This window comes from Syngnathus floridae, chromosome 1 (assembly GCF_059516105.1).
Source record: "Syngnathus floridae isolate MCC-2025c chromosome 1, RoL_Sflo_1.0, whole genome shotgun sequence".
In the NCBI taxonomy this organism is placed as follows: Eukaryota; Metazoa; Chordata; class Actinopteri; order Syngnathiformes; family Syngnathidae; genus Syngnathus; species Syngnathus floridae.
Window position 1 is genome coordinate 14,218,998 of NC_142413.1, and position 16,538 is coordinate 14,235,535.

At 39.3% G+C, this 16,538-nt stretch overlaps 1 protein-coding gene across 2 annotated transcripts in view; it reads left to right on the plus strand.

Moving 5' to 3' along the window:
• aff2 (ALF transcription elongation factor 2) overlaps positions 1–16,538 on the plus strand; it is a 114,087-nt gene that overhangs the window by 29,735 nt on the left and 67,814 nt on the right. For both annotated transcript variants that reach the window (XM_088385790.1, XM_088385799.1), the window contains exons 2-3: positions 10,336–10,456; positions 15,249–15,894. In XM_088385790.1, the coding sequence (XP_088241916.1) occupies positions 10,336–10,456; positions 15,249–15,894 (767 nt within the window). The remainder of the gene's footprint in view (positions 1–10,335; positions 10,457–15,248; positions 15,895–16,538) is intronic.

Below are 16,538 nucleotides of genomic sequence, written 5' to 3' on the forward strand. Positions count from 1 at the left end.
ATTTGTACATAGATTACAATCCAGTAAATGTGACCTCTGGAAGTGACCTTGTCATGAACACAGCAAGCACATATAATTGGTGACTTGTGGGAGTTGGCAGCTTTATATTGCCTGAGGAGCAGTTGCAATGCCTTGCACAAGGGTGCCTCAGCCATGTGTGTGAGGCCAGGGGGTACGGCGGTACAATTTCAGACCATCTGGGAGCACAATCTACCACCTGACTCATGAGGGCAACTCTGTGCAAGCAGATGGGACAGTTGACTTCAATCCAAACTATTTTGGAGTTCAGAATAATTGACCAGCTTTGTGTTAGTTGTGTGCCAGTGTAACAAACCATTGGCCAAATATCTTAACAATAATCACAGTTGCTTAGAGACAATGTTTGACACTCACTAGCATACAGCAGCACACAAATAAGTACAAATTCATACCACCTTCTTAGGTCATATTGGGTAACAGGAGCACATACTATCAATAATCAACGAAAGAACATTCACAATGTAAACAGCAATGTTTCTTTATTATATTGATGTTTTTTTTGGCATGTCTGGTTCAGGAAAAGCTGGACTCACATTCTCTGGACAAACATTCATGCGGTATCCATTAATTGTCCTCGTGAGCTGAGCTGGAGCCCATTCCATCTCACGTTGGGCATAAGGCCGGGTGCACCCTAGACTGGTCGGTACTGGTCGGTAGCCAACAGCTGCTCTCTTATAGACAAACGTTTAGAGTTGTCGATAAACCGAAAATGCGTTTTTTTTTGTAAATGTAGGAGGCAAGGCTATTTTAGCCAATGAAAACTTTTTTGTTGATGAAATAAAAACAAAAATGTTTTTAAAAAATTAAAACAAACTGAAACCACATGTTTCAAAATTAATGGAAACTTAATAAACGTATTGCAATAATGCCCTTAGTTTTTATTAGTTCAGTACATGAGCCTTTGGGATTGCTTTTAAATGTATTTACTTTGGTATTACTACTAGAAAGGTCAACCAGTCGTCGAGGAGTTCTAGTGCTTTTAATGTGTGTCGCCTAGAAGCAATGTCATCTAGCAACAGCCAATAAGAAGCGTAACATCGCTTGCAGTTTGCGTGTTTGGAACGACTTCCCTGCTTTTGTTACTCAGCCCGAGGCGCAATGCTTGATAACATGTTGATCTTGTATTGGGTCATATTTGAAAAATATACTATGTATATACTATACTATATATACTATACGTACCAAAAAAAAAAAAGATGCTCTCGCTAAGTTTCTTTAGAGATCTGAAAGATTTTGTGAATTTAAACACTGATAATTTTCTTAGTACACAACAAAAGGAAATGAATATGATGCGATGTGATCTGATGCAAAAGTGAAAACCACAAAGTGGTGTCCTCCTTTTCCTGGCCTTGCTCTTGGTCTGTTTATCCATCCATCAGTGTCACCCACACGCCTTTGTGTGATGAGCATGAAAACAAAGCCAAAAGGTAAAAATGTGTTTGAAGCCCTTGTCTCATTATAATGCCCGCTGTGACGTGTAACACATACATAGCCACCGGGACGCGATTGTGAGATTTTTGATGTTATTCATCTTTACAATAAAAAAGTACAAGCTGTATATATCCACGTTGATAGCATTCTGGCTCATCTTCTTCTCTGTGGGTCCAGGGATGCCTGCTGATATTTCCTCTGATGTCTAATGCTTTCAGAATGAACACACAAACCAGAGAAAATACACACAAACACACGCTGACAAAAATGTGTCGTTGAAGTGACACTTCAAACAAAGCTTTTGTCTGCAGCCTGACAGCTATTCCTCTTTCCTTCCCCCTCTCCTCCCCCTCTCATTATCCCCCTCACTCCTCCCTGTCATTCCAAAGCACTCCTACGAGCTGCGCAGACACCCACCCCTTTCCCCCACTACATGAACACACACAGTGAGCACATTCAAGGGTTTATACTTAATTGAGCCGCTCGGCTTAATGCAGGCTAAATAAAATGCAAAGACTGAAAGTGTATGAAGGGCTTTGCATAACACTACTTGAGACAAAGGTGTTAATCAGGAGCATTTCATCTGTTGAAGATGGATTAATTAAACAATTTTCTCCAAACGATGTTCCGAATTATTCATTACAAGCCACAATGCATGCATGAACAAAGCTTCATTGTCTTTACTGACGACTGAGGTTTTTTTTTTGTGGTCATCATGGTTCAATACACTTGGACTTTTGTTCGATAAAAAGTGAACACATAAATGAATACATAAAGGATTCTCACATACCGTATTTTCTGGACTATAAGTCGCTCCGGAGTACAAGTCGTACCAGCCATAAAATGCATAATAAAGAAGAAAAAAAAAAACACATAAGTCGCACCGGACTACATTTTTGGGGGGGGCTTTAGTGGACAAAATCCAACACCAAGAGCAGACATGAATAGGCAACAACAGACGAAACAATACGGTATGCTAACGTTACATAAACAAATGAGGAACTTAGAACGTGCCTGAAGTAACATATTAACATTTATTCAAATAACTATAACATAAATAACACATTTATCAAACCATCCGTGTCACTGTGACTTATAGTCCGGAAAATACTCTAATTAATAATACGCATTTTTATTTGTTGTTATTGTAATGCTATTTAGTTATACTCATCAGAAATGTATCCTTGGTTGACTATCCATGCCAGGTGCATATTGTGATAGGCAGAAAAATTAAATGCTCTTCCATTGGATGATAAAAGGTAGCTATACATTATTTAGAATGCATGTACTGTACGTTTTATTAACATTTGCATGAGTGTTAAGAGCTACCAGTGCATCAAACACTCCTACTGTAATAGAAAACACATGTAATATACAGTATAATCAGTACTCTGCTCAATAAAGGCTAAAGTTAAATGTCTTATATTACCATAGTGATTTCCAACGAGTGGTAATTTCTCCAATGCAAAAGCTCTGATGCATAAAATGGCAAATAGGAAGTCTGTTTTATGCACGAATGCTGCTCTTGCTGTTTTCTGTTGCCGTCTGCTCTGTTACGCGACTTGAAGTTCATGCATGTGTGTGTGTGAGAGTGTGTGTCTGTGAGTGTGACAAAACGGCGGTATTGGCTTCTGTGTGGAGTACCGATACCTGGAAATAATACTGGTATACGTAGGCCGATACGTGGTCCCGATTCCTAATATATAGACCCGTTTTGAAGGGTTGTGTACTATATATTTTATATATGTTCATTATAAGTATTTATAAGACTAAAATGTTTTATGTCTACAGTATTTTAATTAATTTTAGATTATTTGTGAATGCTGAATTGCTTGCAGCGTGCCACATTCTTCTGTGTGGTGTTTGGATGTTTTTCCCATGCTTCCTCCCACGTTTGAAAAAACACACGTTAGGGACACTAAAAACTAAATTGTTCGTAGGTGTGAATGTGAATAGTTGTCCTTTACTCAGCTGGCAGGCTCCAGCTCATTTGTGACTCTAATGGGGACATAATATAATAAGCTGCGTAGAAAATGGATTGATGAATAAGTACAACACTTGTTCAGTGTTTAATGTGTGAACAGCCAAGAGGGTTACACGATCCCAGTGCCAATGTACTGTCATGACATGAGGGAGAAATTGACAAGAAACCTGTCGGACTCATCAGGTCCTCCTCCTGGCAATTGACCTTGTCATATGTGACCCCCTGTCCTACAGTATGTGAATCATAATGATTATCTGTTCAAGATGGCAAGTTGTGCTGCAGAAACTCAATAGCAATTTGGAAAGGGGTGGACAGAATGTGAGCTAGACCTAAGTCATGAAATGAAAAGAAGTCACGCTAGGGTGCAATGATGGTAAATGAAAGTTACTGTGGGAGTGTAGAAATCTTTGGGTTGATGGATGCCTCACATTTCTGACCACTGACTTTTGGAAGTGCATGGGAATGTCACTTGAACACAGGCAAAGTAAATGTAGGTTACTGCAATTTTAACCAAGACAGAGAAATCCTGATTATAATAATTTAGCATATTTTGCAGTGTATTTATATCACAATGATCTTGTTTATTCCATTGCAGTTTTGCATGTATCTTTACAACACTTGTCCTCCCTCTCTTATGCCACACTCCCAAATTTTCAACAATCCACAGGGCTTATATTTGGTTTTATGGGAGTAATGTGTTTCCACTGGTGACAGTAAATGTATGTCGTTAGAGACTTGCATACATACAATTACAGCCCTCTGCTCCACAACTCTTATTTTGATTGGGACATAATTGTTTTTACAAACTCAAACATTTTAGCTTTTCATCTCCAAACCACTGCAAAAAAAAAGACAAGTGGCCAAAAATTTCCATGGTCAGGAAATGACACCATATATGAATGTAGTTATTACCTTAAATTGTAAAATCACATGAAAACTTTGGTTTGCCCATGAGGAGTTCCTGTGTTTCTGAACTACAAGTCCATTTGCAATATTAATATATCCACATGCTGAGGGATCACAGCCAATCAGTGGTGGATGATTGTCATTTAGAACGTCAATTTACTGCATGAACATTGTCTAAAACACCAACCAGTGACAAAATATCCAGAAGGTAAGACAGGAAAATTAATCACAGAATACATGACATCTGGTCCTATGATTGCAATGGAGTGTTTATAGATAATGTCCGCAGACAGCACTGCCCCATATCACATTTCTCTAGTTAGTTTAATTAATTGGAGTGACATGCTGTCCTGCTGCTATAATAACTACTGCCAAAGTGGTTATGTACTTTAGCTAAAGCTGCAATGGCCAAAACGAAAAAATAATTCTGATCAGGGGATACCAATCTGCACAGAATTGTGCCAGACTGTGCCACTTGATGACAACAGGGCTTTAAAACCAGCAATATGCACTACAACAAAATCTACCAGGATCTACAGAAATGTCCTGAGGGGATGGCAATTTTTTTTGTTTCTCTAATGCAAGGAACATGTGTCTGTCTGAAGGCTGTATTTCATCATGTTGCTGCAGGTTCTGGTGACTACCAGAACACAGTGGGAAGCCTGAATGGAAAACAGCCCCCATTAATGGCTTCACTAACACCTGTGCCTTTCCTACTGTGTCATATCATCCAATCTGCGCTGAAAAGAGCTCATCAGAACTGTGGGAAGCATTTAAACATAAAAGCCCCATTTGCATGTTTCCTCATTTAAATGAGCAGAGCCGCTGCGTGCTGTCACTGTTCACTGTTATGAATGTTTTGCTTCAAAGTGATCCGATAATTTGGCTCTCTTTTGCGAAATTATAAAGTATGCATTTACAAAACATAGTTTCAGATGCAAGATAAATGGTGATATGTTCACTTGAGCTGAAACAAATGCTTTTCATCTTCAAGGGAACACTTTAATCCAGTAAGTGTGCAAAATGTGTGCACGGGCTTATTGCGCTCAGATGGCAAAGAAAAACTTTGCTCCGAATGTCTGGATGGCTTTAAATTAGTTGAAACATATTTCAAGTGGTTGCCTTGAACTGTTCTGACAGTTCTTCCCAGAAGACACAAATACTGCATGAGTGCTCACAGTGATGTGGACCCACAAACTCTCAGTGACACACGCAGGCCGCTGCCTTCTTTCTAAATAACGACAGAACACACCGAAATATCATCCTTTTTCTTGGAGCTCAAACGTTTCAATGTTTGTACTGTCAAGTGTTTCACAAGCATTTAACTGTGGCTTTTATGTTGTGTGCTCTTGGACAAAAGATGGGACCAAATTCATATCGAAAGTTCTTTCCTTAAAACATTTTTGTTTGTAAGTGTGTTTAAATGAAAGGTGTTGATTTTTATTCCAATACAAATAGTTTTACGTATTCGATGACGACATGTATCCATTTCACAGGTGACTAGATTAATTGGAAATATGTGAAAGTCCTGATTGGGTTTACAAGGAGCGTCCTCCAAAAGCTCAGTTGCTCAAGGGTGGTCCAAGTTTCACCACTTTATGAACAACTGTGTGAGTAAATAATCCAGCACATTAAGAACAACTTTCTCAATGTAAAATTGACAAAAATTTAATGATTTTTTCATCAATGGACCATGATGTCATCAAAAAGACTGAAAGGGTCTGGGGAAATCACTGCATGTAAGCGTCAAGACCCAAAAGCAACGTTGAATGCTCGAGACCGATGCTTCAGGCAGCACTGCATTAAAAACCGGCATGGTTGTGTGAATGATACTGCCACATGGGCCCAGGAACACTTAAAAAAGAAACAATAACATATAGCAGTTTAAACTTGAATATTTCCTTTTTGTATTGTTTTGAAGAAATTTTCAAATCATTGTATTCTGTTTTTATTGATGGAAAAAATGCAATCTGACTCGAAGGCCATACCTTATACAAGTCCATTATTGTTGGTTGAAGCACCTGAAAATGTGCAAGAGAAGGCAGCCTGCATGCATGTGTTTGTCTGCGCATGGGTTCGTGAGTGTGTGTGTGTGTGTGTGTGTGTGTGTGTGTGTGTGTGTGTGTGTGTGTGTGTGTGTGTGGGTGAGTGAATGAAAAGAGTGTGTGAATAGTTCTCAGGGGAGACCAGCATAGCGCTGTTGAGATTAAATTCCCAGAGTTTACTCTGGCTATCAGCATTACTTCAGGATACGTACATGCACACACACACACACGCACGCACGCACACACACACAAACACAAACACACACACTAACACATGAAGCATGGCAGGCATACATAAGAAAAAGAAAATTATTTGCAAGTTTCTCTTATTATGCATTAACATATCACTTCACAAAACATAGTATGCGTGATTTGACCAGATCCAGCAAAGGGGAAAAAAGGTACATGAAATGTCTCTTTTAGTAAATAGTCATAATAATAATAATAATAATAAATGACTGCATGGCTGTAAAGTTGTCAAGTTAGTTGCACTTCTGCATGTGATTAGGTTTTTGAAGAAACTGTAAAGGAAGGCCAATAAAATGTTTCAATATCTTTTTGAAATTACAGTTTACCTCTGGGTTGTGTGTGTGTGTGTGTGTGTGTGTGTGTGTGTGTGTGCGTGTGTGTGTACGTGTGCTTGTGTTTTACCAAGACAATTTAAAAACAAAGCGATTTTCCTGAAATCTTGTATAGCTGTATAATTTTTCCTTTAATGACAAACACCAAAAATAACACATTTGCAGAAATTACCAACACACAAAATAGCATTTTGTAAGACTTCAAAGACGAGGTAACTTAATGTCATTTTTTAATACAGTGAAAAAGTGTGCTTAGCGCAAGTGACTCCTTTGTCAGCAATCATTTGGAATGAGAAGAAGTAGTTTCCTGCAGCGACTCTATGATTCTAAGTTGACACTATAACCACCATCATGTTGCTGAGAATAGAAAAAAAAGTCATTTAGTCATTCAAAGTCCTGGTAAAAATGAAAGATCTGACTGACGTCTGATGTAAAGTGCTGCACTGTAAAGTGAGTCAAGTGGAGTCAGACAGCGGGCCCAGGAATATGTTGAGTGTGTTAGGCTTGGGGAAAAATAACCAATAAACAACGATGCATCTTCATAACTAAGATGCAATGGCCCCAAATTTAATCATTATGTCAAAGATATAATTTAACAATTTGGACGCTCCAAGTGCCAAGCGGTGAAATAGATTTTCTTTCAATTGTAATTGAAATGAAAGACTTTCATCTTTTATTACTGACTAATTTGTGTCCGATAATTTCATTCATGATTGCTTCCTCCCCTGTTGCATAACAAGTCGTCTCACTGCCCTCAGTGGCCGTCAAGGTTGCAAGTAAAGGGGTGGCACGATGTGAACACATAGTGGTCTGCGTCTCCTGCTTCTTCAGAATACAGCTATTAACTCCTGAATGAGATCCGCAATATTTGTACACCTGTATCTCTTTCATGTCAAATTATATTGTGTATATAAATTAAAGTGAATCACAGGAGGCGTGTCAAGATCTCAACTTGTCAATGATGGACATGTACACATCTCTTGTGTGCATGGAGCTTGTGCTGCATATTTGTGTCATGTGACTTACTGAGCTGTCACCTATCTCTGTGTACAGACAGATGATGAACGCTCTCCTCTGACGCAGTCACACAAACCCACACAAACACACACGCACACAGACTTGTCAATCATTTTACAGGAATTCCCATTGCTCTGTTACTTTTTGCTCATGCCTTCATCTCATCCTACTTTTCTGTCCTCTTCCCTCTACCCAGTCTTTCATCATTCTCTTATTTTCTTTCCTTTTAAGAAACAGTCGGTTACCCTGCGAGGATTTCTTTTTTGTTCCCATGGGCCTCTATGACCCAATGCTCTCCCTCCCCTTCTTTTGGTCACCCCTCTCCATTCTCCCTACCTCCCACCTACATCTTACTGGGAGATTAGATGTCAGAGGAGAGGTCTGGCGCAGGAAAAGAGAATGTCTCTTTTAATTGTGTTGATGGCTAATTAGGCCCTCCGTCTACTCTCTGTGCAGCATGTTGGCTGAAACAAGATGCCCTTTCCTGGGTCAATAGGCCACAGGCGTGCACGTAGCGTGTGCTTGTTCACAGACATTTTAAACCTCTAAGAGCCGCTTGTCGATTTCTCTGTGGACTGATCGCTAGACCACAGCTGAGTGAAAAGCTTTGGGTTAGCATAATAAAACGTAGCCTTTGCTTAAAAATAGACGGTATAATGCGGGAAACAATCTACACCATTATTACGCTCCACAGATCACTAGTTTCAATTAATGCTTCCAGCTGTATTACACAGGAAACATTCATGAATCATATACCCACCAGCACTCATGGGTGAGATATAAGCCAAGAAAGTACTTCCCAGAACGACTGATTAAAAGCTCACTTAATTCAGATTTGATCAACGACACCAAGAGAGGACATGAAGGGAATGTGGCATAGCTCAGTAGGTACATTATGTCATCAACACTACACTACCTAAATCCCACGCAGGCCACTAAAGTTAAAACAAAGGAATGAAAGTGACCATCTCGTACCATACGGTACTTACGAATAAAAAACAGAGTCGCCTTTGGGATCTTTGGGATTAGAGGAAGAATAATTATGCTCAGTTTTGTATTATAGCTTTTTATATGAAATGTCTGCCCTTCTGGATCACAAACAATTTGCGATAAAAAGCCTTTGTGACATTTTCATACTCAGACCTGCTGGCTGACAAGCACTGAGGAGAATTGAAAGAGACACATGCATATATGCTGTAGGAGCTGGAGGAGAGCAAAAAAGAGAAGTGCATGGCTACTCTGCGGTGCAGCAGTTCATATCGTATTTAGCAAACGGTTGACACTTGTGCGGAAATCTTGTTTGAGCTCTGTGGAGCCACTGAGACACCCTTTAAGATGAGAACTGCTGCAAGAATAATCAATAAAACGTCAACATGCAATGCAATATATATTTCAAGAGAATATCAATAATTTATTAATGAAAAATCTTCAGGTGTGCAGTGTACTGTACTTAAAAAAGAAAAATACATTTGTACCTTTATTCTGTTAATTGATTGGAAAAAATCCATCGGATAATCGATTCTAAAAGAGATGTGATTTTAGACTGACCAAATAAAATTACATTCTTCTCTTAGTAAGCACAATAATTGCAAGTTGTATTTGGAGATGTTTTTTAATGCAAAACCTCATGCATGTGTTGGAAGTTACACACCAAGAGTTGAATTTTCATAATGAGAGGTCCAATTATTAGTAGTAACCTATGTACATTTAACCCATTTCGTGGTATAAATCAAAGTCTCAATTTCCTGTCATTTTTTTCCAATGTAATAGTGAGGTGGAAAATAATATTCTATTCTATACCCTAATAAATCAAATAATTTAATATATATAATGAAACAATTTTTTTTTTTTTTAGGTTTCATATTCATTAGAATTCTAATGTAAACAATTTTATTTAATGGCAAGTTTGGTTGTTCTTCTGACTTATATGAGGTAATCATTATTGATATGCTGTACTGATACACTTTCAACATAAAAATACTGTCAATATGTAGAGTGACAAATTACACCATTTATAACTTAAGTATGACTATTCGGTCCAACAGTAAATTACCCATGATTGCATCTTGTAATCAACTTCCAGCAATGATACAGCCATATCTTTAATTTAATACATTTTGCATTTTGGGAATTAAGTGATCCATTGTTTTTCTTTCCTTTTTTTTTTTTAGGTCAGAAATGGGTGGAATTGTGTATCAGCTATCATGCTTTTATTTGCCATTGTTAAAGCTTGATTTTGTCCACATGTCTGACTTAAAAAGACAGTAGTGTCTGCTAGTGGATTGTTCTCAGTGGGCAACATTAATGAGTTTTTCTCTCGGTTTCCCTTTAGCCATTTGGAGTCGGAGCGCAGTGTCCTGAAAAGGAGAGAATGGGAGAGGAGGACCCAGGAGGTCCAACAGGATGAAGATTTGTTCTTGACTGGATTCAACCTGTTTGGTGAACCTTACAAAGTAAGTAAGAGTGACTGACGGCACTGAATTCATAGGATAATAAAATATAAGATTATAAAACACAAGAGAGGTGTCACAGTGATAGATTTAATGGGGTTTCTCAACAAGGGGTGGTGCGAGAGTGAAATATTCTTCAAAATTGGACTGTTATCTCAAGCATAAAAATGAGATTAGGCGAAAATGTGTTAGTTGTTGTGATTGTAATCATTCAGTAATCAAACCGTATTTAGAAATTACATCAAATCAAAAGACTGTTCCAAATTTTCAGGCATTTGCATTTCATTTAGTATGTTTTATACAATTCAAAACAACTTTATTTATGTAGTGCATTTTATAACAGCTGGAGCTACATCAAAACACTTTATATATGACAATTGGACAACCACAAAGACATTAAACTGTAAAACAATAAAACAGTCAATTAAACCACTAATTAATATATAGTAGTCGAAAGCCAAATAATAAATGGGCCTTCAAACAGGCCTTTAAAGCTGGACAGAGAGGGGGCTTGCCTAACATTTGAGGGGAGGTCATTCCAGAGGGAAGGACCGGCAACATAAAAGGCTCAATCCCCTCTGAGGCTCCGCTTAGTCCTCTGCACTTTCAGTAGCGTCTGGTTTGGTCTGCGGATGTGTGGCACCAGGGAGGTGTGTAGGGCTAGATTACTGTTTCTAAGTGCTGTTGAAAAAGGAAGGGTTTCACCTTAGCCATTTTCTTAAGATGGAAGAAGCTGAATTTAACAACTGCACTGATCTGCCAGTCCAATTTACAAGCACTGTTCAATTTAAAACCCAAGTTCAAGACTGTTGGCTTTAGATAAGGTGCCAGTCAACAGGGTGGGATGTACAAGACTCATTATAACCAAAAAACATAGTTTCTGTTCTCTTTCCATTGAAATTTAGAACATTGAGTGATACCCAGGCTTTGATTTCCTCTAGGAAAGACAAGAGTGGTCTTAAGGAGAATGCATCCTTTTTGCAAAGAGTGACATAGATCTGATAGTCATCCGCAGAGCAGTGAAAGGCCATGTTTATGTAGGATGGAACTTAGAGGTAGCAAATACTTACAATAAAAATACCAAGGGGCCTCAAAATAGATCCCTGTGGAACACCATTTCCGTGACTGAGGTGCGTTGTTTCTCCCAGATAGATTCAATGCTAGCGTGCAGCTAGGCGGCCTGAGGTTGACTGACTCTTAAAATTCCTACAGCAATACCTGATTTGGGTTGATTGTAAATTCCCCCATATTAAAGATGAAAGTCAGCATTTAAAGCACATCTTATTTATTTAATTGGAAAACCAGTGTGCCACGTTTAAGGTATAACAAGTATATAAGGTATATAAGGAATAATAGCCTACAAAACTAACTGAATGAATGAATGAACGAATGAATAAGTCCAGGTGCCACGTTCAATGAACAAAGAATAAATAAATAATAACCAAATGATGAACATGACATCTAGACTCAGATCTATTTATTTCGCATTGTGGGGCTGATTATAATAAGATCTTAAAAACTGTCTCTCACTGAAATTTTTTTTTAAACATGTTGAGAAAACCTCAATTAACATTTCAGGTATAGGACAGTGAGTATCCCCTGAGAGAATGTTAATTTCTGACGCTGTTGTGTTTCTGTTAGATCATAATGTTTGATTACAAAAATAACAACGTTCAGTCACTGCATCAGACATTTGTAAATTCAATACGCATTTTCTCCCTGAGAGGTGAAATGAAACCTGAGCTTTTGGTGCATCTCTTGTGGTGTGCAGGTCGACCTAATGCTGTGACTGTTTGGGACAAAATATGATGGGTGGGGCATTTTGTAATCCTTCAGGCCAAAAAGCGTATTTGACCATGCACAGAGGTTTATGTTTATTTGTTTCATATTCCTGTGTTCCTCCTCTATACAGTACATGCCCTTGCTACAGCTCAGCTCCTACTCCCATGACTCATGACAAATGGCTCTGGCATACTTTGTTCCTTGGCTCTGTTGATTTATTTGTCCTGCTTGAGATTTCAGTTTTTACTGAAGGCGTCACTTTACAGATACATACAATCATAGGGCCTCCTCAATCGTGCGGCCCACACTTGCTCAGTTCTTTGAGATCTGTATCTCTTTGTTATCACCAGGGATTTATAGACAACCTTCATCTCAATCATTATTTTTGTTTTTTTTCTTCCTTCATTCTGCCTTCATATCATTTGGGTGTCTGTCACTGTCTGACTTTCTCATTTACTTTGACTCTGTCACCTATTAGCTAATCCCTCACTAAGCCCATTAGACACATACAAGAGCACACATACACACAAATGCAGGTATTAATCCCTGTCTCTGTTTTCCATATTTTCTTTGTGAATATGTTTTCACATTCTCTGCAGCCACCACATTTTTATTCACAAGATGGAGATAGAGAAGGAACAAGGTAATATATTCACACTTTAGTGCGCAATGGTTTGTGTAGTGGAAGTGTGTGTATGAAAAATTATTTGTTGAGATGATTTGAATACAAATTGTGACTCGTGAAAATGTAATAAACAATAGATAAAATGTTATGTTCATGCTGCTTTTTTAGTGTAAAATAAAGGACACAAACAAATGCCTCAGGATTTAGGTAGACATGTTATTGAGGGCTGCTGAAATAGAATTCCAACAATAGCAAAACATTTTCTACCGCTTCTCCTGTACAGGGTTGGGGTCATGGGCAAGTCGAGCCTTACCACCTTACTTTGGTCAAGAGGCTTTACTTATCGCCAGTTAATCACAAGGAACCTATAAACCTGTGGTCACCAATGTGAAGTAATTGGTAAAGCTGGGCATTTTCTTTTACATGCCCGGCCAACCTGACAATTTGGTGACAGAAAGTACACCAAACTTTAGACGAGCTGAAAGCAGGTTACACACGGACACATGTTTGGGGATGGAAGGCCGTCTCCAATTGCCTACTTCACAGCTGCCAACACTACATCATCGGCAAGTGGAGCTCTTCTCGCAGTTCCTGTTAAACATGGCTCACGATGATCTTCTGTATGGACCCCAGCAAGTTCATTTATTTTTCTGCTATGTAGACCATGTGCCTCTCCAGCACTGAATTTAAAAGGAATGAGATGTGCTGCCTCCATTTGCCGAGAAGTTGGCGGTCATTCCCACACCTGGCTGGTTTCTGGCTGCGTGCGTCTGGGTTAATATTCAAAGAAAGTAAACTCTACCCATGCTCACAGTTAGAGTTATTTACTATATATCATCAGAACATCTTGGCAAAATACGGCCCAGGGCCCCAATCCAGCCAACCTACACTCTCTGACTGGTCCTCACAGTGACTATAAAGTCTAAGTAAAATATAAAATATAACTGGCACAATGACCATCTTCAGTGAATTCATCCCTGTCTCTGTTTTAGCAAACAAGAAAATATGTTTTTCTAATTACACAGAATATAATAAAGACAAGGTTGAGGTTAGCATGTTGGCTTGGCCCTGGGCAAGTGGTCCCTTTGCAAAAGGCTTCAGGTTACTCACTACTACACTTCATTCAGATTCTTCCTCTATGCGGTGTCTTCTATCAGCTGTAAAGCAATGCTGTTAGCAATTTATTAGGCTCGTTTGCTTATTGATTTATTTTAAACTCACACATTTACTTTTTATTTGCTCCACACATCACTTTAACTGACATAGGGTGCACTGGAGATGTTAAAAATTTAAAGAGTTGGACAGAATTGGCTATTTGAAAGTCTGATCTAGCTGTGTCGTTTATTGGGCAATGAATTGACAAAGTAAATGAAGTAATGCACAAAATATTTTGCGAGATAGCCAATGTGTAGTTAACCGTTGGTTTGGTGATCCATGAATTTTTGCATAAACAAAACCATCCCTGACGCTGAAAGGGTAGCAGTAATAGTAGTAATTGTCAACCACTGATTAAACTGTATTCAGTAGAAGCAAATCAATGGTGGGCATAATCTTCGAGCCTGCATGCTTCATAAAGCACACTCTTGCAGAATTCCCTGCTCAGCAATAAGATCTTTGAGTGGATCGTTGCCTATTATTACACTGTTTGATTGTTGACAGAAATAAAATTGATAAACACACACAAAAGTGCAATTCTCGTGAATTATTTTAGCACGTACGTTACAGTGTATGGTTCAACTTGTTGAGCAACCTAAAGACTGACAGAGCATTGTTCCATTTTGAACTACTTTTCTGTTTATTTGTTTTCTGGCATTTGTTTTCTTCATCAAATTATTAACAGGTACCATGGATATATTCATTTTTGGCTCATGATTAATATTTGCAACACGAAAAGACACGAGAGTATGAGGGAACAACTACTGCGCTTTACGTCTTTGCCTTTCTGAAAGGATCTCGGGCTGAAACGACGGATGATGAAATGGTGTGGTTTCATCATTAAAGAACCTGTCAAAGACTCTTAACTATTCCGGGGAACATCTTAGCATGAACACGTAACAGCTGAAGGGGCTTTTGGATCATAAATCAGAAGAAGCTAGACTGTCCTCCTCGCGATGATTGCTTGAGAACCTGAGGTCAGGCTAATAATGATTCCTGCTCCATTAGTTTTACTGCTCCAGCCTGGACTGGACCCTCTTAAGGATGCGATGTGTTTAATTAATCATCTTGTCCTGGTGCCTGATCAGTGGTCAACCAATTCGTCTCTTCCTGTTCCTCTCCGAATGAGTAAAGAGGGCTTTTCATCAAGTGCTTAGAAATAAAACAGAAAGATGGAAAGTTAATTAATACCCCTGTCTGTCACTTTTCTCTCTTCTACCTTTCCTCTTTCAGACTAATAAAGGTGATGCGTTGGCGAGTCGGGTCCAGAACACGCTTGGCTCCTATGAAGAGATGAAAGACCTATTAACCAGCCATTCAAACCAGAGCCACTTAGTGGGTATCCCCAAAGGCAGCAGTGCCAACAACAACAACACCATGCAACCACCAACCACTTCAGTGACTGAGAGAGCTACAATGGAGTCCCAGCTTTTCAGTGAGACCATGAATGGAGGCACAGGAACTGATGGGGGAGGAGTGGAGCGGGGTGGAGAAAAAAGGATCGCAAGTGCGTCACTGGCATCCTCAAATTCCTTGCAACCGACTGCGTCAACAATGACAGCGTCATCAAGTGGGCAGTCATTGTCCCATCACAATTCCAAAAAGTCCAGGAGCTCCACTGAGTGGACAAAGGGAGGCCATGCGCAGAGCACCCCGGCAACAGGCCAAGGTCAGGCTCCAGGAGCTGCAAATGGAAGGGGGAAAGTCTCAATGTTTGAAGAGCAGGAACTCCCAAGGCATGATGAGCTTTTTAGTTCTCTGAAAGATGAATTAGGTCTAAAACGAGATTCCAGCCCTTCATCATCATCTTCATCCTCTTCCTCCGTCTCCTCTGGAAGACGGCATTCTTCACATCCCACTAAAACTCTTCCTGTTCCAGGTATGTCCGACAGTAGGTCACCCAAAAAGTTGTTTGCTTGTAATCTATGTCTGCCTACATGTTGAGCAAGCTAATTCCTAATATAAGAAGTAACCACCTCGCAACGAAGCAACATTACAGGTGATGTGTCACCATAATAATCAATGCCTTCCTTCGCACCTATCAAAGTGCAGCATTTAATTGGTTGACTTGTTGGCCGCACAATTAATTGCATGAACCGTAATGCCGCTTTTTCATTACCTCAAAACAGCACCACACCACACAGCCGCCTTTGCTTTTCTATCACGTCAGGCGTGCGGAGGGATGGGAGTGGGGTCAACTGAACTGTGAAAGCTTGGGCTGCAACATGTAACATTTCACAAGCGGCGAGTCATGACCTCTGTTTTGGGGGCGGCTCGAATATGAACTGTTGTTGCATGACGTTCAAAAGTACAGCCCAGTAAATGCACATGCTTTCTCATATAAATGAAAACGCCTCGTCATTCTCACGATGCGGCATCTGAAGCCCTCCAGCGGCCACCCAATAAAGTTGAGGGTACAGGGTACAGATTATATTTGGTCTGCTAACAATATTTGGAAAAGTTTGACATTTTTGGAAATGTTAATACATATGTATTCGCAACCATTCCTTCTTTGATGTTCAA